This window comes from Callithrix jacchus, chromosome 10 (genome assembly GCF_049354715.1).
Source record: "Callithrix jacchus isolate 240 chromosome 10, calJac240_pri, whole genome shotgun sequence".
In the NCBI taxonomy this organism is placed as follows: domain Eukaryota; kingdom Metazoa; phylum Chordata; class Mammalia; order Primates; family Cebidae; genus Callithrix; species Callithrix jacchus.
The window spans coordinates 75,878,796-75,900,564 of NC_133511.1; the positions used below are offsets into that span (position 1 = coordinate 75,878,796).

General features: G+C 34.9%; 1 protein-coding gene across 4 annotated transcripts in view; it reads right to left on the reverse strand.

The window, feature by feature from the left end:
* SBF2 (SET binding factor 2) overlaps nt 1–21,769 on the reverse strand; it is a 495,691-nt gene that overhangs the window by 218,569 nt on the left and 255,353 nt on the right. For all 4 annotated transcript variants that reach the window (XM_054242060.2, XM_054242059.2, XM_002755039.7 and 1 more), the window contains 7 exons: nt 17,148–17,280; nt 15,823–15,931; nt 13,230–13,343; nt 9,500–9,577; nt 8,519–8,632; nt 7,929–8,057; nt 4,063–4,161 (listed from right to left, as the gene is read on the reverse strand). In XM_054242060.2, the coding sequence (XP_054098035.1) occupies nt 4,063–4,161; nt 7,929–8,057; nt 8,519–8,632; nt 9,500–9,577; nt 13,230–13,343; nt 15,823–15,931; nt 17,148–17,280 (776 nt within the window). The remainder of the gene's footprint in view (nt 1–4,062; nt 4,162–7,928; nt 8,058–8,518; nt 8,633–9,499; nt 9,578–13,229; nt 13,344–15,822; nt 15,932–17,147; nt 17,281–21,769) is intronic.

Here is a 21,769-nt window from a genome sequence, read left to right on the forward strand (position 1 = left end):
CTTTAAGGCAACAGTGGTTTAAAAAGACAAAGAGGGACAGTATATAATGGTAAAAGGCCTTGTCTAACAGGAAAATATCACAGTCCTCAACATATATGCACCTAACACTGGATATCCTAAATTTATAAAACAATTACTAATAGACCTAAGAAATGAGATAGACAGCAACACAGTAATAGTGGAAGACTTCAGTACTCCACTGACAGCATTAGACAGGTCATCGAGACAGAAAGTCAACAAAGAAATGATGGATTTAAACCATATCTTGGAACAAATGGACTTATGGATACATACAGAACATTTCCTCTAACCACCACAGAGTACACACTCTATTTGACAATGCATGGAACTTTCTCCAAGGTAGACCATGATAGGCCATAAAATGAGCCTCAATAAATTTAAGAAAATTGAAATTATATCAAGCAGTCTCTCAGACCACAGTGGAATAAAACTGGAAATCAACTCCAAAAGGAACATTCAAAACCATGCAAATAACCTGCTCCTGAATGAGAATTAGGTCAAAAAGGAAATCAAGATGGAAATTAAAAAATTCTTCGAACTGAATGACAATAATGACACAACCTATCAAAACCTCTGGGATGCAAAGGCAGTGGTAAGAAGAAAGTTCCTAGTCCTAAATGCCTACATCAAAAAGTGTGAAAGAGCATGAACAGAAAATCTAAGGTCATACCTCAAAGAAATAGAGAAAAAAGAACAATCCAAATGTAAATCCAGCAGAAGAAAGAAAATAACCTAGATCAGAGAAAACTAAATGAAACTGAAACAAAAAAATTACAAAAATAAATGAAACAAAAACTGGTTCTTTGAAAAGATAAATAAAATTGACAGACCATTAGCAAGATTAACCAAGAAAAGAAGAGAGAAAATCCAAATAACCTCACTAAGAAATGAAATAGGAGACATTACAACTGACACCACTGAAACACAAAAGATCACTCAAGGCTACTATGAACACCTTTATAAACATGAACTAGAAAACCTAGAAGAGAATGGCAAATTCCTGGAAAAACACAACCCTCATAGCTTAAATCAGGAAGAATTAGATACCCTGAACAGACAGTAACAAGCAACGAGATTGAAATGGTAATTTAAAAATTACCAACAAAGAAAGGTCCAGGATCGTATGAATTCACAGCAGAATTCTACAAGACATTCAGTGAAAAATTGGTACCAATCTTTTTGACACTATTCCACGAGACAGAGAAAGAAGGAACCCTCTCTAATTTATTCTATGAAGCCAGCATCACTCTAATACCCAAACCAGGAAAGGACATAACCAAAAAAGAAAACTACGACTGATACCCTCGATCAACACAGATGCTAAAATTCTTAACAAAATACTAGCTAACCAAATCCAACAACATATCCAAAGACAATCCACCATGATCAAGTGGTTTCATACCAGGGATGCAGGGATTGTTTAATATACATAAGTCAATATATGTGATATACCATATAAACAGAATTAAAAAACCACAAATCACAGATCATCTCAATAGATGCAGGCAAAGCACTGGATAAAATCTAGAACCCATTTATAATTAAAACTCTCAGCCAGGCTGGGCACAGTAGCTCACGCCTGGAATCCCAGCACTTTGAGAGGCTAAGGCAAGCGGATCATGAGGTTGAGAGTTCGAGACTAGCCTGACCCACATGTTGAAACCCTGTCTCTACAAAAAAATACAAAAATTAGCCAGGCATGGTGGCATGTGCCTGTAATCCCAGCTACTTTGCAGGATGAGGCAGGAGAATTGCTTGAACCCAGGAAGCAGTGAAGGTTGTGGTGAACCAAGATCATGCCACTGCACTCTAGCCTGGGCAACAAGAGCAAAAGTGTCTCAAAACAACAACGACAACAAAAACTTTCGGCTAAATTAACATGCAAACATAATACTGAATGGGAAAAGATGAAAGCATTCCCTCTGAGAACTGCAACAAGGATGCCCACTCTTACCACTCCTCTTCAATATAGCACTGGAAGTCCTAGCCACAACAATCAGACAAGAGAAAGAAATAAAGGGCATCCAAATAGTAAAGAAGAAGTCAAACTGTCACTGTTTGCTGATGATATGATTGTTTACCTTGAAAATCCTAAGGACTCCTCTGGAAAGCTCCTAAAACTTATAAAAGAATTCAGCAAATTTCCAGATATGAAATTAATGTACACAAATCAGAAGCTTTTCTATACACCAATAGCAACCAAGCGGAGAATCAAATCAAGGACTCAACCCTTTTACAATAGCTGCTAAAAATTAAAATACCTAGTAATATACCTAACAAAGGAGTTTAAAGATCTCTACAAGGAAAACCTCAAAATACTGCTGAAAGAAATCATAAATGATGCAAACAAATGGAAACACATCCCATGCTGATGGATGGATAGAATCAATATTGTGAAAATAATCATACCACTAAAAGCAATGTACAAATTCAATGTAATTCCCATCAGAATACCATCATTATTCTTCACAGAATTAGAAAAAACAATTCTAAAATTCATATGGCAGCAAAAAAGAGCCTGCATAACCAAAGCAAGACTAAGCAAAAAGAACAAATCTGGAGGCATCACACTACCTGATTTCAAACTACACTATAAGGCCATAGTCACCAAAACAGCATGGTACTGGTATAAAAATAGGCACAGAGACCAATGGAACAGAACAGAAAATGCAGAAATAAATCCAAATACTTATAGCTAACTGGTCTTCGATAAAGCAAACAAAAACATAAAGTGGGGAAAGGACATACTTTTCAACAAATGGTGCTGGGATAATTGGCTAGCCACATGGAGGAGAATAAAACTGGATCCTCATCTCTCACCTTATATAAAAACTCAAGATGGATTAAGGACTTAAACCCAAGACCTGAAACTATAAAAATTCTAGAACAATGGAAAATCCCTTCTAGATACTGGCTTAGGCAAGGATTTCATGACCAAGAACCCAAAAGCAAGTGCAATAAAAACAAAGATAAATAACTGGGACCTAATTAAACTAAAGAGCTTTTACACAGCAAAAGGAACAGTCAGCAGAGTAAACAGACAACTCACAGGGCAGGAGAAAATCTTCACAATCTACATCTGACAAAGGACTAATACGCAGAATCTATAAAAAACTCAAACAAATCAGTAAGGAAAAATCCCATTTAGAAGCAGGCTAAGGACATGAATAGAAAATTCTCAAAAGAAGATATACAAATGGCCAACAAATATATGAAAAAATGCTCAACATCACTAATGATCAGGGAAATGCAAATCAAAACCACAATGCAATACCACCTAACTCCTAGAAGAATAGCCATAATCAAAAAATCAAAAAACAGGAGACACCAGCGTGGATGCAGTGAACAGGGTACACTGATGGGAATGTAAACTAGTAAAGCTACTATGGAAGACAATATGGAGATTCCTTAAAGAACTAAAAGTAGAACTACTGTTTGATCCAGCAATCACACTACTGGGTATTTATCCAGAGAAAAAGAAGTCATTATTCAAAACAGATACTTGCACATGTATGTTTACAGCAGCACAATTCACAATTGCAAAATCATGGAACTAACCCAAATGCCCATCAACTGTTTGTTTATCCACTCATTGATTGAGATATATATATATATATATATATATATATATATATATATGATGGAATACTATGCAGCCAGGAAAAGGAATGAATTAATAGCATTTGTAGTGACTTGGATGAGATTGGAGACTATTACTCTAAGTGACGTAACTCAGGAATGGAAAATCAAACATGTATGTTCTCACTGATATGTGGGAACTAAACTATGAGGATGCAAAGACGTAAGAATGATACAGTGGACTCTGGGGACTTGGGGGAAAGAGTGGGAAGGAGGCAAGGGATAAAAGACTACAAATATGGTGCAATACATACTTCTCGGGTATTGGGTACACCAAAATGTCACAAATCACCACGAAAGAACTTACTCATGTAACCATGTACCACCTGTATCCCAATAATTTATGGCAAAATAAATAAATAAATAAAATTAATGACTGTCTAAATAAATATACTTACTTACATTTTTGAATAGTTGCTCAGCAAGTTCTCTGACATGCTTTATCATCTTCATTGGGTTATTTTCTTCAACTTTAATTCTCTCTACTTCAAAGGCTACCAACTAGGAAAAAGAATCAAATGGCAAAACATCAATTCTAAAATATGCCAAATTCAAAAACTGTGATAATTTCATATAATTTGCAAACCAAAAAAATCCAACATATACATTATTTTAAAAACTAAATATTTTAGGTTTTGGGGTTTCACCTCTATTCTGGGGTTAGTCAATCAAACCCTTGAATTGTCTAGTGGTCTCTCCCTGAGGATTTGGGGCCCTATTTCTTCTAGGGAAAAGTCATTTCTGGAACTCAGAAAGACCCTGTCATTCCTCAGGCCTCAGTCTGAGAAATTCAGACAGTCATAAAGTGTCTAAACACTTCCTTAACTCACAAAACATGAACCAAATGTTCAAGTCAGGATGCTCAGACTGTAGTCCTAGCTGTTAGGTGCTAACGATGTGATCTGGGACTAGTCACTTAAACTCCTGAGCTTCAGTTTTCTCATCTCTAAACTAAAAAGAACAAATGACCTTTAGATACCTTCTAGTTCTCAAATTATATACATTCTAGCACATCTCTCTATTAACTAATTTATTGGGAGAACTGTGTGAGTCTGTATACTTAGGGTAAAGAAAAGAAGGCTGACAGGAAAAAATATCATGGGAGGATAAATAAATGGATGATAAAAATAAAAAGGTACAATACAGAATTCTTTTAGGAACTAACAGATTCACTGCATAGGCATATAAAACTACGACTTACCTATTCTAGGCTAGGATTCAGAAAGATTGTCAAAGGCAAACATTCTTTTCATTCTAAGACGTCTAGTTGATAGGAGTGTGAGGACAAGGCCATGCACAATGCAAATTGCCTCTCAAAGCCCCCGTAACACCCCATTGTGGTAGGCTGCCCTAGGCTAAGTGAAAACAAGAATCAATTTCCCTGGAGCAAATGTTATTTTCCTACCAAAGCATTCCCATGCAAATGACCAAAGTAGGTAGGATGAGAAATTATTTAGTTCTGATGCCTCATTTTTCTTAGGCTCTTGACCGATATATACATATGATTAACTTGCTGTCAAGTAACATCAGTGAGGTCACTGTAGGCTCAACAGAGAACTGGATGAACACTAAGGGGTGACCCAGTAGGAACTTTAGACAGAGTTCTTGCCTTATCATCGTTTCCAATCTAGAGTATATATATATATATATATATATATATATATATATATATATAAAATAAATTAAAAATAAGTAACCATATAGAGACATAAAATGAAGCCTAATGCAGTTGAGTGACTCTCAGAGTCAACTACTTTGGGAGAGTCTGGAAGAGGTGTAAGATAAGAGCAGAGTATGAAGAACAGAGGGGGCACCCCAAGCAAGGGAAAGACCTACAAAAATAGAGGCTGTGGCAAGCAAGTTTTCTGCAAGTAATTAATCTCACTTTTTAGTTGCGATGAAGATGCCAGGGGGAGTAAGAGAAATTTGAATAGAAAAGAAAGGGTATATAAACCAATGTTACTATTCATAAAGCTTCAAAGACTAATAAAATGTAGGAGCTAGAAAAGACCTCGGAGAGTATCTATTTAATCCCATAAAATATTATGCTATGAATTAGTACAGAATCTAAAGGCCAATATATGTTAGTAGAATCAATAATCAATCATATTATATGGTTGTATTAGAGAATCAATGACCAATAATTTTTTTTTTTTTTTTTTTTTTTTTTGAGACAGAGTTTCACTCCTTACCCAGGCTGGAGTGCAATGGCGCGATCTCGGCTCACCGCAACCTCCGCCTCCTGGGTTCAGGCAATTCTCCTGCCTCAGCTTCCTGAGTAGCTGGGATTACAGGCACACGCCACCATGCCCAGCTAATTTTTTGTATTTTTTTTTAGTAGAGACGGGGTTTCACCATGTTGACTAGGATGGTCTCGATCTCTTGACCTCGTGATCCGCCTGTCTCTGCCTCCCAAAGTGCTGGGATTACAGGCTTGAGCCACCGCGCCCGGCCTAATGACCAATAAGGTCATTAGAAAAAATTGTCCACCTCTATCGGGCACGGTGGCTCATGCCTGTAATCCCAGCACTTTGGGAGGCAGAGACAGGCGGATCACGAGGTCAGGAGATCGAGACCATCCTGATCAACATGGTGAAACCCCATCACTACTAAAACAATAAAAAAAAATTAGCTGGGCGTGCTGGTGCATGCCTGTAGTCCCAGCTACTCAGGAGGCTGAAGCAGGAAAATTGCTTGAACCTGGGAGGGGGAGGCTGCAGCGAGTCAAGATTGTCCCACTGTACTCCAACCTGGTGACAGAGTAAGACACCATCTCAAAAAAAAAAAGGAAAAATTGTCCACCTCAGAATGTCTCCTAAATCCTCATATGCGTTGTGTTATCAATGAAAGCATCTGATGCAGTGAACATATTCTACACAGAACTAAAACATGTGCCTCTTCTTTAATTCTTATCTGTGAATACTTTACTATCTTTACAAAAAATAAAAGATCTTTCTCCTCTGAACCAAAGATATTTAAGATAAAAAGAAAAGCACCAGAAGCAAAACACGACCACTATTACTGTTCTCCATTATCTTGGGTTCTAGGAGTGTTTGTTCTTTTATAGACTTCAAGGAACTTTTTAGATTTTTGGTTCCATACAGTACTCTTTAAAAAATTGAAATGAGCATAATATTCTTGTTCTATCCACCAGAATGGGCTGCTGTGAATATTGAGTTAAATGATAAAGGAAAAGATGCCTAAAAAAAAAAGAATAATAAATGCAAAACAGCATCCTTATTTTGAGTCATATCTGCCCTATTTCTCCCTCTCTATGGCTAATTAATTCCTTGAAGATAGAGACAAAATCTGTTTTCCATATATTTGATGTCTCCTAAGAGAGGTAGAGAAATGCTGACAATTGCTTAGTAAGAATGCCAAGAGGCTGGGGGCAGTGGCTCATGCCTGTAATCCCAGGACTTTGGGAGGCCAAGGCGGGCGGATCACAAGGTCAAGTGATTGACACCCATCCTGGTCAACATGGTGAAAACCCCGTCTTTACTAAAAATACAAAAAAAAAAAATTAGCTGGGTGTGGTGGTGTACGCCTGTAGTCCCAGCTACTTGGGAGTCTGAAGTAGGAGAACTGCTTGAACCCGGGAGACAGAGGTTATAGTGAGCCAAGATCATACCACTGCACTGCAGCCTGGTGCCTGGTGACAGAGTAAGACTGTCTCAAAAAAAAAAAAAAAAAAAAAAAAAAGCCAAGAAGTTAAACTATGGCTCTATGACTCTGACAGACCAAATATAACTCCAATTTAAGTAATTTCAGCTATCTTAGCTTCAAATTAGACCTTTCTCCCTCTAAGACTAACAAAAGAACTACTGCATTAGTGCCTTTAAAAACGAGAATTCTGTTTACACAATCACTGTGAAATAAAAAAGATTTTAATCGATTCTTTAAAAAAATTTAATATTTTTTAATATGAATACCATTTGGAGTATGAGTGGTTTTCAGTTACATGGATGAATTATATAGTGGTGAATTCTGAGATCTTGGTGTACCCATCACCTGAGTGGTATACATTGTTCAATTATTTAAAATTTAGTCGTTCAAAAATTATATGTATTTCCAAGGCATCTTATAATTATTTTTTCTAATTTTTATAATCCACATTAAAATATTGAGATTTGATAAGCATAATATTGGGATTATTTAATACTTAATTTATATTTGACTATGTAAATATGAAAAATATTACTTTTTTACTTTTAACTACTAGTCTAACTATGGATATAAATAATGCCTTCATTTAATAAGAACTATACCTCATCAAAGAGATCACAAGATCTATAAGGAGGACCTCTTTCTGAAACAAAACCTGCAAATGCCATTCCATTGAGTACTTTAGTGAGGAAATCATTCTCGATCAAACCACGCTGCCCCAAGAATGCTGTCTGTAAAGAAAAAAAAAAAAAGAAAATGTGAAATAATAATTTATCACTTGGCAATGGACAAATGGTCAAAACAAAAATATAATAAAAACATCAAAGCCTATATAAATTCCTTCATGTATAAATATGTATTGTCATAAACATATTTCTCTCAAAGAGATTTATTCTGAAATATTACATGTACTGAAAAGAATAAAAATAAATCTGTCTACAAGGAAGAAAAATCAGAAATTGACATTTAATTTTAAAAGAAAAACTGATTTAAAGTTAACATATTCTAAAGGAAGACATTATGTGAGTTCCATATTATTATTAAGAACTGATATCTAACCACACAAAGCAGAAATTTTAAATAATCACATTTGATAAATCAAGGTCAATTAAATGGCCAGGAAGAAAAACAAGTAGTTTTATTAAATTAGAATATATTTTTTGGACAGATACAATACAGCACTCTATCTTACTTTGTGGAAATGTATTACTGGCTCTGCATGAATTCTTATAAGTTGCAGGCAGGATCTATATCCTTGGAAGAGTTGTGCAAATAATCTAAGGAAAACTGCTCGCACTTCTTTATCCTAAAAATGTAAGAAGAAATGTTAGGTAATTTAACTTTTTAAAAACAAATGAAATATCATTGAGTCAAAAAGGTGAAAGGGCATATATCCTCTGATTCTTATATCCACCAAAACAATTACAGTCACAACCAAATAAAAGACAAAGAAGAAAAAACTCTCATGATTGTATTTTGAAAGCTTATGAAATTTTTTCAAAGTTTATCAAACTTATAAATATCTATTCTTATATGAATAAGGTATGACTTTGAAGTAATTTCAGCTTGAACTATCTGTTTTGATAATCCAGCTTTTACTGGAATCACAGTCTAGAACTATAAGGAAACTCGTTAGTCAATTCCTTACTTAGAAATGAAGGTAAATAATTAAGTATTTGTGTTTAGCACCCTGAGGTCCTTAAAAGCACACTGCTAAGAAATGTTCTAAGCAAAATAAACAGGGGGCCTCTGTTACAGCTTCTAATTTGAACTATTTTCATCCACACACTCCTCAAACTTGATTTTCTCCTATTACCAGCATTCTTTGTATCCATTTTTGTAAGCATCTCCTATGTATTTAATCCTTGTCTGATCTTTTCAATTTGATGCTTGGCACAGTTTTCCAGGCTATAATCTAGGTTCTGATTTTCTGTCCTACAGTTATTCATCCCCCCGCAGGGCAGCAGTTTAATCCCTAGAGGCCACTTGCCCAGTGCTCTTCCCTGTGGCTCCTCTTGAACAGGACATAAGGACAATCTCCTAATTTCTAATTTGGGGCACTTTTTACTCTGCTGTTCATCTAACTCTAACTTCACTTAGCTTCTTTAATAACCCTACAAATAAAAGTACAGCTTTCTTAAACAGCATTGAATTTAAATATTTAACTTCTTACCAGCATTTTTGAATGGGATAAAGCTGTTCGTGGAGGAGGAAAAGCATGATCTGCTACTTCCAAATCTGGGTGTAAAATCTAAAGCAAAGAAGTTTCGTTACGTAAAATGTCATAATATTAATGAAATCTATTATTGGGGCATTAAGATGAAAATGTCAGCATATGAAGTATAATATATTCCTTCCATGAATACAATTCAATTAGCTTGGATAGCTCTATATGTACTATTGTAGAAACATACTTAGTTGAAAAGACGACATATTCAGTTGAAAACATGTTCTAGAAAAACATACGTAGTATGGCCTAATTTATTTGAAAATAAAATAAACCCTAAATCTATATATGTACATACACTGATGTATATATATAAATGAGAATGAAAAGTTTTGAAAAAAAATACACTGAACTATAAAATAGTAGTCATCTCTGGGAAGGGAATAATCTAGGTCAGAGCTATTTGTTTATACAGTTGAATTTTTAAAAAACAGCTATTTGTTTTTATGTTTCTAAGTGTAATTTAAAATTACTGAGCAGAGGCAAGGTGTGGTGGCTTAGGCCTGTAATCCCAGCACTTTGGAAGGCTGAGGTGGGTGGATCACAAGGTCAGGAGTTTGAGTCCAGCCTGGCCAATACGATGAAACCCCAACTCTACTAAAACTACAAAAATTAGCTGGGCGTGGTGGCGGGTGCTTGTAGTCTCAGCTACTCAGGAGGCTGAATCAGGAGATTCACTTGAACCTGGGAGGCAGAGGTTGCAGTGAGCCAATATCATGCCACTGCACTCCAGGCTGGGCAACAGAGCAAGACTCCACCTCAAAAAAAAAAAAATTAGCGAGGAGAAAGAAAATACAAAATAATATTTTGAACTTTGCATTCAGACAGAAAAAAGTATAAAACTATGTCACAAAACTGCTATAAATATATGAAGTATAATATATGAAATATAAAGTATAATTAATCCAATTTAGGGAAAACTAAAAAATAAAATAACATTTGAGTTAGGGTTTGAAGGAAATTAGGTTGGGGAGCAGCTGGGAAAGAAGGGCCTGTATAGGACTTGCACAGAGAAAATGAAATTGTATACATATGTAGCCAATTTTTGTCTTTGCAGAATCATTTTCAAATACTAAGGTTTTTGATGGTAAGCTGAGAATAGACCAAAAGACTCAAAACAACACTTAAAAACAACACTAAAATATTGGCAGTCCAAGTCACTGAATCACTACCACAGTATAAAATATCTTGGTGTCTATAAAGTAATCCATAGTTATTACACAGTTTAAGTACTGTGTTGCCATTTGATTATAATTATTTACTAGTGAAACAAAGCTTATATACTTGTGTGTCAATGCTTCCCATCATCCATAAAATCTAGTCTCTTTTTGGTCCTTGTTTGACAGTACATTATGCTATTTCTTATCCACAGAGCTATAAATAGTACCTAATCCACCACTGTGCTTAATAAATATAACAATATGTATACTTAGGTTTAGCAAAAAAGGAATTTTACACATTGATCAAATTTGTTGGCACAGGTGTTGCAGGTTTAGGTACACAAGTATGGAGGAGAACCCTTACCAGGAGCCACTGGCTTAAGAACTAAAATCTTAACCTTTGTTAATTTTGGTACTTAACCCCTAAATAACTATTCATATCAGTAGTAAGTAACCACACATAAGATTTAATCACTATATGAATTCTAGAAACATTAAACTTTCTTCAGTCATTCAAATACTACCTTCACAGCTTTTGCTATATCTATATACCATCTATTCAATTATAGAGTTAATATTTTTCTTTAAATTGTCTTTAAATCAATTCACCTTTTTTTTTTTTTTTTTTTTTTTTTTTGAGAGGGAGTCTTTTTCGCCCAGGCTGGAGTGCAGTGGCATGATCTCGGCTCATTGCAACCTCCACCTCCTGGGTTCAAGCAGTTCTTCTGCCTCAGCCTCCTGAGTAGCTGGGATTACAAGCATGTACCACCACACCTAGCTAATTTTTTTTTGTATTTTTAGAAGAGATGGAGTTTTACCATATTGGTCAGGCTAGTCTTGAACTCCTGACCTTGTGACCTGCCCACTGTGGCCTCCCAAAGCAATGGGATTACAGGTGTGAACCACTGCACCCAGCCCAATCAACTCACCTTTTTAAACCTAGTATTTTCTTAAATGATATCTGAGAAATCACAGGTTCTATATGCCATTTTAAGTACATTATATAAAAACACAATCATTACAATAAAAAAAGTTGACCACATATTATCCCAAATCATGCTTCACTTTGGCAAACAATCACTTAGTCATCACTGTAAAAACATTCATACTATAGGTAATGACCAGGAAACAGCCTAGAGACAAAATGTGATTCTCAATAATACCAGTGGCAGAACACAGACTGGAGTTCAAGTATCCTGTATCCTACTCTAGTGTCTTTTCCACTCTATCACATCTTGTATTTCAGATTACAAATTATATCAGGAAAAGTCTGTCTTCTCTAACCGTTCCCATTTCATAGATACCACTATGACAGTAAAAGGACTAACAGAAATCTGAAAGTTTTCTGAGAATAAAATCCCTCCTGGTAATCCTAGGCTTCTAAGTTTCTATTTAAGAGGGAAAAAATGGGCCGGGCGCGGTGGCTCAAGCCTGTAATCCCAGCACTTTGGGAGGCCGAGGCGGGTGGATCACGAGGTCGGCAGATCGAGACCAACCTGGTCAACATGGTGAAACCCCGTCTCTACTTAAAATTACAAAAAAAATTAGCTGGGCACAGTAGCGCGTGCCTGTAATCCCAGCTACTCAGGAGGCTGAGGCAGGAGAATTGCCTGAACCCAGGGGGCGGAGGTTGCGGTGAGCCGAGATCGTGCCATTGCACTCCAGCCTGGGTAACAAGAGCGAAACTCCGTCTCAAAAAAAAAAAAAAAAAAAAAAAAAAAAGAGGGAAAAAATGTTTTAAACAGCCCAGAATAAAATATTCTTAAAGTAGAATATGAAGGCCTTAGTTCTAGTAAAGTCTTCAAAAGGAATGCAGAATTTCTATAGTTCAACTTTCTGATGATAAGCACCTAAAGGGCTTTCAGTAAAACAAAATACTCTGTTTTCAAAAATAAGCTAAAGTAAAATAACTACAAAAAAATTAAATTTGTTTCAGTGAGAAAAACCCAAACCACAAGATTTTTAAAAAACTTCACTTGGCTTGAATGTAGAGTATACTTTTCCTTCTTTGATATTTCTATTCATATAGCATTAATAATGGAATGTTGGACATTTAATGCATCAATAAGACACATCTTTCTGTAATAACCTGAAAGTATCAGCAAGACAATATAGTAGTGTTTTGTAGGTACCAAAGAGGAATGAGACGCCAATAGGGAGGTTAGAGAAAGAAGCCAACATCTAATAGGGGTTCTTACAGGAATCAGGGGTTTCAAGGCAGAGTCTTGTTTTCAAAGGTGCATTTCCCATACCTAGAACAGTACTAAACAAATAAGCTGAATGAAGAAATAAATGTGGAACAAATATTCAGTTAGGATCCAAAATATATTCTTTAGATGACTAAATAGTAAATGAAGAATTCTATTCTAAATACTATGTGAGAATATGTTCATGTTTTAAACATAGCTCTTTTTAAACTAAATTAACAAACTGCATTGACAAATATTTTAAATTTCGGCTACCTTAGCTTCAGATTTAAATCATGAGAAAGCTACTATTACAAAAACATGTCATACCAAAGAAAGAGCTGATTGAGTCTGATGTAGAAGTGGTTCTGGGAGGGAAGAGAGGTGAATACATTCAGGAATTTTAATAGTGCCTCCATCCAAATCTGCTATGATTACATCTAACTGAAAGAGATAAAAAAAATTAACCTATAATGACCAAAATACATTTGTTGTTAAGCAAATTATTTTTCCCTTGACTAATTCAGAATGAGAAGATTCAGGTGTGGAAGAGACTCTTGTTTGTCCACAGTAGCAGAATTCTGGGCTAACAAATTCCCAGCTGCCCATATTTCCAGCTTGCTGTAAAATTACGTGTGGCATGTGGCTAAGATTCTGCCAATAAAACATGAGAAGTGACACGTGTCTTTCTGTCCTTCAAGACAGGGGATATGTAAAGCTCTCCTATGCAGTCTTTTCTTTTCCCTTAGACTGAAATTATAAACTGGCATCAAACCAGCCTTCAGCATACATATCATGACAATGCCTGGGAGGATTCTGTTGGAGAAACAAGGATGGAAGCTTGGATCTTGAATAACTTCATGGAGCAAACTGTTCTGGCATAATGGAACATCTCTCTGGACTGCTGCATGAGTGTTCAGTAACACTTTATTTTGTTTGAGTCATTGCATTTTGTTCTGAATTTTACTATATGTGCTGCTGCAGCAAGTATAGAGTCACTACATTTTTGACACTTTATTCAAGTAGTTTAGTAGTACCCTAAACAAATTAGTATTTATTACAAGAATTAACAAACAAAACAGTTAGTATACATAAAAAGGGTGTTTTTTTAGCGGCTTAGAAAAATCTGATCTTTAGCATTTTACGAAAGTCTATTTAAAAATAACTCACACAAAAATTTAAGAGAAAACAGCCAAGATGAGTGAAGTTGTTATACTGACAATTTCATAATTCATTCTAATTTATTCACTACAATTTTAAGAAATTTACATTTGGCAACACTTGGTTTGTCCTAACTCCAGTGACTGTTTATTTTTATTTATTTATTTATTTTTGAGAGGGAGTCTCATTCTTGCTCAGGCTGGAGTGTAGTGGCGCAGTCTTGGCTCACTGCAACCTCCGCCTCCCAGGTTCAAGCGATTCTCCTGCTTCAGCCTCTGAGTAGCTGGGATTACAGGCGTGCACCACCATGCCCAGCTAATTTTTTGTATTTTTAGTAGAGACAGGGCTTCTCCATGTTGGCCAGGATGGTCTCGAACTCCTGACCTCAGGTGATCTACTTGCCTTGGCCTCCCAAAGTGCTGGGATTACAGGTGTGAGCCACACCACTGTGCCCGGCCTCTAGTGACTGTTTATATTTAGCAGAAAAAAAATTATCTACAAACCAGATGGGTATGCTTCTAATAAGTACTAATTAGGTTTTACTGCATGTTTATTAATTTACACATAGTTTTATATGGTGATACCAAAATTAAATAGAAACTAAGTATCAGTGTATAAAGTTAGAAAGAATGATGACTATCTGAATAAAAGTCCTGCTTATAATTATAATGTTGAATAATATTTTGTTAGTTTAAATGATACCTCTGATTTGGTTATAACTGTAATTACTTCTTTGCTGGCATTTAAAACTAAAACAGAAGTACAATTACAATATTGGGGATCTGTGGATCACAGATGTTATGTAGCCTAACTTTACAGTAGAGTTTTTCTCATACTACCTGAAAGATGTCATGCTATCTGTCCTTACATTCTACTTACAGTGCTTGAGGGTAGACTCTTCATCTCAAATAGGGAAATCCATTCTATAACTGGGTAGTTCTAATTGTTGGAAACACTTTTATTGGGCAGAAATCTTTTACTATGGCCACTGTACCCACTGATTCTATTTTAGCTTTTTAGAGTTACAAAAAATGAATCTTAACCCTTCTTCTATGACAGTAACTTAAATATTTATCTTTACCCATCACACAGTATTAAATTATTTCCTGAGAAAATTTCCTTAGGCCCTTACAGAATATAGTTCTAAATTCTTGATAATCCTGGATGTCCTTTTCTGATGTGTTTTATTTTGTTATATCCCTCATAAAGTGTGATACACAGAACTAAATGAATTATTCCAGAACTGGCTTGAATGTAGAGTATACTTTTCCTTATTTGGTATTTCTATTCAATGGCATTAAGAATACAAATATTTGGTGGACACTTATACCAAATTTGTGTTCCACTAAAACTCTTCACTCTTTTTCATATACTTTCTGCTTTGTTAATTTTAAGCAATTTGGTATCAAGATAGGTCTCACTTCAAAATATAAATCAATTATGCAGTGATATCAAAAGTCTAAATAGAATATTAATAGATTAATTTATCTTTTGTCATATATAAGATGAATAATAAAGATAAACAATGCATCAAAAGAGGGATATTTAAATCATTAATGAATTCCTTTTTAAAACCGCCTATACTTACTATATGGCAAAAGTATTATACAGACTTTTCAATGATATTTTTCTTCTATCCAATCTTTTCTATTGGAAATGCTACAGATCTGAAAACAGTGATTAATTGAAATGTTATAGGACCCAAAGAAATATGATAAACTTCTAGACTCAATAACTGGAAACTTTAAAGATGAATACTTACAAGTTCATGGATATCAGTTTTAAAGACAGAATGTACTCCAATAATGAAAGGTGTTGGGGAACTTAGAACTTCCAGTAGCTGAGCCGGGAGAATAGGAATATAAGGATAACTGGAAATAATAAAAATATGTGTCAAATATATTTTTCTTTAACATAAACATATTTCCTTCCATTTTTATGCTGTATAAGTTTTATATTACCTATGTTTAGAAACTGCCAATAATGTTTTCATGATTTTTAATACTAAAATTTTGGAAAAAATTATTTAAAAATCTTCATGTGAAAGATACGATCAGATATAGTAAGATATAAAGTAAATAGAATCCAAGGCTACTTCCTTAACCTTTGTTTCTTCTAGGCAAGCAGTCTCTTTAGGTCCTCTAATACTGTTTGAAAGCATTTTTCCTGACATAGAAACCCAACATTAGACAGCAACATTGACTCTCTGATAGGGCCTCCTCTCTCAATATGAGGCAATGATTTGTCTATACAAAACAAGCATTCAAATTCCACTTTCTATGCTTGATTTTTGCATTCAGTAAGAATGGCCAAAAAAAAAAAGGCCAAGAATTCTCTATCTTATCTAAAAAGTTAAGAAAAGCACCTAGATTTAAAAAAAAAATTTTTAAAGAAATTCTAGGGTCTAAAATTTTATATAGTTTTATGAACTAATTTACTAGATGTTAGGATTATCAATTGACGAAACAGTATATTAGAGGTATAATATTCTACTTACGGCACTATTAGGCATCACTGTTTAGATTTGTTTTGTTTTTTATTTTTTTTAGGAAAAAATGTTTAATATATCCCCTAAAAAATCACAGGGAAAAATAATAATGAAGCCCCACTAATTGTCAACTTTGACAACTACCAATGCATGGCTAATATATGTACTTCTACCCACTTTTTTTTCTCTTCTCTACTGTATCACTTTGAAGCAAATCCCAGATGTCATATTGTTTACATATAAATACTTCAGTGGGTATTTAAGAAAGATAAGAGCTTTTTATTAATAGAATCTCTACCATTATAACTTTAAAAAATTAATAATCCTTTAATATCAAATAGCACTGACAAAATATTTATGCCAATTGTATTAAAATTGCTGAAAATGCTATTCAAATTAAATATTTTTATACTAATCAACATTCAGCAATGGAAAACTTGGAAAGTCTCTAATTATAGACTACTATGACTCATTTAACAGCATGACTTTGTAAAATATCCCCACATGGTTCAAAACCATTGTACCGTAACATTTTGATTCATCAACAATAAGTGATACGTACTTTAAGAATAAATAAAATTAACAAATGAAAACCTCACCTATATTTAAGAGGAAACATTAAAGATTCCAGCGCTCTACAAGCATCGCTAAGTCTCTGGAAACTTGCTGAATGGAAGAGAACCTTATTTTCTGTGAGGACTGCACAAAAGAGGCTGAGGACATTTTGAATTCCTGAAAAGAGCAAGAGGTTATCAAATGCATTTAATTTTATATGTGTTGTCAACAATTATAGACAGTATACACACACACAAAAAAGCCAGTATTTTTGGACTCTCTGAAGGAAAATACTTGGTTAAACTGTAAATTCCATATAACCTATGAGTACTTGTTTTCCCAAACTTTCAGTTTTGTCTTTATTCTTCAAATCAGGTAATACGCATTGAACATATTAGTTGTTTGGAAATAGACTATTACCTTCTTTTCAACTTCATCTTAAGGCCTGTATTTAGGTTCCTGTTTTAGAATGCTAGCATTGTTCTAAACACCAACCCCTGCAGAGTCTATTTGTCTGATGTTAATACTGCACCAGCTTTGTTGTTGTTGAAATTTGCCTATATCTTTTCTCATCTTTTAATTTCAACCTTTCTCTACTTCTTGTAAACAGCATAACAAATGCTCCGCAATTTAATGATGGGGATACATCCTAATAAACCCATTGTAAAGTTGAAAAACCTTAAATTGAACATAAATCAGAGACTGTCTGTAAGTGAAGTCTTTTAATCCAGTCTGACAACTTTTGTGTTTTAGCTAGTTCACTTAATCCACCTATACTTATTGTAATTATTGAGCTAGACACTATACATACATACATATATATATGGTGTCTTATTTTACACCTTTAATTTTTCTATCTCTTTTTTCTTTCTTTTTGATTTCTCCTGTCTCTTCTTTCATTCCCTCTGTTACTATGGTATTTATAAACTTTTTCTATTTTTTTAGTGACAACTCTAAAAAATACATCATACTTATCAAATTGAAGTTAAATAAACATATCATTTCTTATTTTCTCCTATTACTAAACCAAATCAACTTTCTTTATATCACTTCAACTTTAATTATATGGACCCCATAAAGCAAGAGTCCCCATTTGCTTTCTCAAGGTAAAATACTTACTATATTTTCCCTTTACCGTAGCTTATTTCTTAATGTAACATGCAAATTTCCTTAGTCTATTAATTGCTATTCCCTTATCATTTCCAACTTTTCCCAAGTGATACATCAGAACCTTTAGTTCAGATTTTAATCTTCTCTCATGTTGACTAATGTAATAGTTTCATAACTGAGTTTCCTAATCCAGTCCCTATTCCCTGCAAATTTACCCTCCAGATAGTTGTTAGAATAATGGACATAAAATAAAAATCTGATGATGTCACTGTTGTTTCTCAAACCATTTGATATTATCCTTCTGGGCATGATTTTCTTTTCTTTTCTTTTTTTTTTGAGATGGAGTCTCACTCTGTTGCCCAGGTTGGAATGCAATGGCGCAGTCTCGGCTCACTGCAACCTCTGCCCCCCAGGTTCAAGAGAGTCTCCTGCCTCAGCCTCTCGAGTAGCTAGGATTATAGGCGCCTGCCACCATGCCTGGTTAATTTTTGTATTTTTAGTAGAGACGGGGTTTTACCATGTTGGCCAGGCTGGTCTCAAACTCCTGACCTCGTGATCTATCCACCTCAGACTCCCAAAAGTGCTGGGATTCCAGGCGTGAGCCACCACGCCCAGCTTCTGGGCATGATTTTCAAATATATTTTGTTCCACAAAAGCAATTTAGCTAGAGAAGCCTTTTTATATATTCATAATTGTTTTTATATTAATCTCTCTGAGTTTCAATGAAAAAACAACACCTATTTAGGATTGTTAAGAAGAAGAAATGAGATAATAAGGAGTTCTCAGCACAGTACCATGGTAAATAATGATATTATTTACCATATTAGTGGATAGATACTATGATTATTATTGTAATTGTTGTGGTTGTTAGCATTAATTTTCCCTGAACTTAGGGTTCTGATGCTATAAAAGGTTTGAAAATATGTAACCTACAAAATTAAGTCTGAACTCCAAACCAAAATGCCTCCATGGACTTATGCTCATCTTTAAAATCCTGTTGCCACCTTCTACCATATGTGATCACAATCTATATTGAACTTATCTAGCTCTCAGGACACTTCTTTGACATTTTAGTTTCTATTTGTTTTGCTCATGTTCTCTCTGCCTGATGTGTAAGTCATTAGAATGATAATTCCTCAAAGATGACACTGAGCCTTGTACACTACCATATCATCCCTCCTAGCATGGTACCTAGTTTATGGCCGGCACTCAAGAATGTTTCATATAACTGACATATAACTAATGAAGCTGTCTGAATGGTGACACAAGTCACTATGAAAAGACTTTAAAAATTTCAGTGAGGCTAGGAGTGGTGGCTCATGCCTGTAATCCCAGCACTTTGGGATCATATCAGTCAGGAGTTCAAGACCAGCCTGGCTAACGTAGTGAAACCCACATCTCTACTAAAAATACAAAAATTAGCTGGGTGTGGACTGAGTTCCTGTAGTCCCAGCTACTCAGGAGGCTGAGGCAGGAGAATCACTTGAACGTGGGAGGTGGAGGGTGCAGTGAGACAAGATTGCACCATTATACTCCAGTCTGGGTGACAGAGCAAGACTCCATCTCCAAAAAAAAAAAGTTCAATGAAAGGTGTCAAATTCCACACATAAGTGAGGTTGTGTAATATTTGTCTTTTTGTGCCTGACTCTTTCATTCATCAAAATATCCTTCAGGTTCAACTGAATCATAGGAAATGGCATAATTTCCTTCTTTTTAATGGCTAGGATGGAAAGAGGGAATGGGGAATTGTTGATCAAAGGGTGAAAAGTTTTAATTAAACAGGAGGAATAAGTTTTTGAGATCTATTGCATAGGAGGGTGAGTACAGTCAATAAAAATGTATTATATATTTCAAAATAGCTAACAGAATTAATTTCAAAGGTCTCAACACACAAAATGGTGAGGTGGTGAATATGTTAATTAGCTTGATTTAACCATGCCACATTGTATTTATAAATCAAAACATTACATTGTACTCCATAGATGTACACAATTATAACCTGTCAATTAAAAATATTAATGAAAGAAGATGTCAAGTATCTCTATAAATTAAAATACAGAAAGTGTAAAATGTATAAGTCATTAACAAAAAGATCAATATATTCAATTATTTTAAATTAAAAATTTATGTGTCAGAAAATAATATTAGGCTGGGCACAGTGGCTTACACCTGGAACCTCAGCACCTTGGGAGGCCAACACAGGAGGATTGCTTGAGCTCAGGAGTTCAAAACCAGCCTGGGCAACAGAGCAAGATACTGCTTCTCTAAACAAAGAAAGACAAAGAAGGGAAGGAGGGAAGGAGGGAGGGAGAAAGGCAGAAAGGAAGGAAGGAACATTAAAAATGTAAAGACAAGTCTCAGACTGAGAAATCACCTACAAAGTATATAAATGAAAAAAAGATGTGTCCAAAATATGTTTTTTAAAAAACTCTACTAAAATCAACAAGAAAAAGCATCATATTATGAACTCACAATTCACAAAGGAGAAATCCAAAATGGTTGATAATATATGAAAAGATGCTCGATTATCTCTAGTAATCAGAAAAATTCACCAGGCATGGTGGCTCATGCCTGTAATCCCAGCACTTTGGGAGGTAGAGGTGGGAGGATTCCTTGAGCCCAGGAGTTCAAGATCAGAATGGGCAACATAGTGAGATCTTACCTCTACAAATAATAAAAAAAATTAGCTGGTGTGGTGGCACATATCTGCGGTGCCAGTTATTTGGGAGACTGAAGTGGGGAATCACTTGAGCCCAGGGAGTGGGGGCTAAGCCATGATTGCACTACTGCACTCCAGCCTGGGATAAAGAATAACACCCTGTCTCAAAAAAAACAAAAAACAAAACACCTATCACAATAGCCAAAATTTAAGCCTAGTAATTCTAAATTTTTATGAGGATGGGGAGGAAAAGGAACTACCACATATACTGCTGTGAGAAGTATGCATAAAGCAAAGTTAAGATGCACATACCTTACGACCTATTACAGCAATTTTAGTAATTCCATTCTTATTTACCATAGAAACTCTCTCACAAGCACCCAAGAAGACAAGCAGAAAGTGGTACATTGTAGTAGTATTTGAAATAATGAAAAATGTGGACACATGCTAAATGTGAGAATGAATGAACTGTGGTAAAATCCTACTATGAAATTGTTTACTCCAACTGAAAATGGCAGATGTTGACTGAAACAAAAAATTAAACTATAAATGTATTATTCAAAATTCACAAAACTAAATAAAGAAATTTAAATTAAAAAAATCTTTTTTTTTTTGTAAAACTTGTGGATTTAATATGAACTTTAAAAACCCACTAAGGTTTTGGTATACTTGAACAGTGGAAATGAATGAGATAGCATAATATGTATCATTATGAATAACTCTCCCAAATATAATACTGAGTGAGGGTAGTAGGTACACAATGATTATACAGTTGTGAAAAGAAAATAAATCTCAGGGGGAGAAATGCCAAATGATGGTGAAGGGGAGAAGGAAAGAAAAGCACACTGCCATGTGTGTTCCTACGCAACTGTCTTGCATGCTCTGCTCATGTACCCT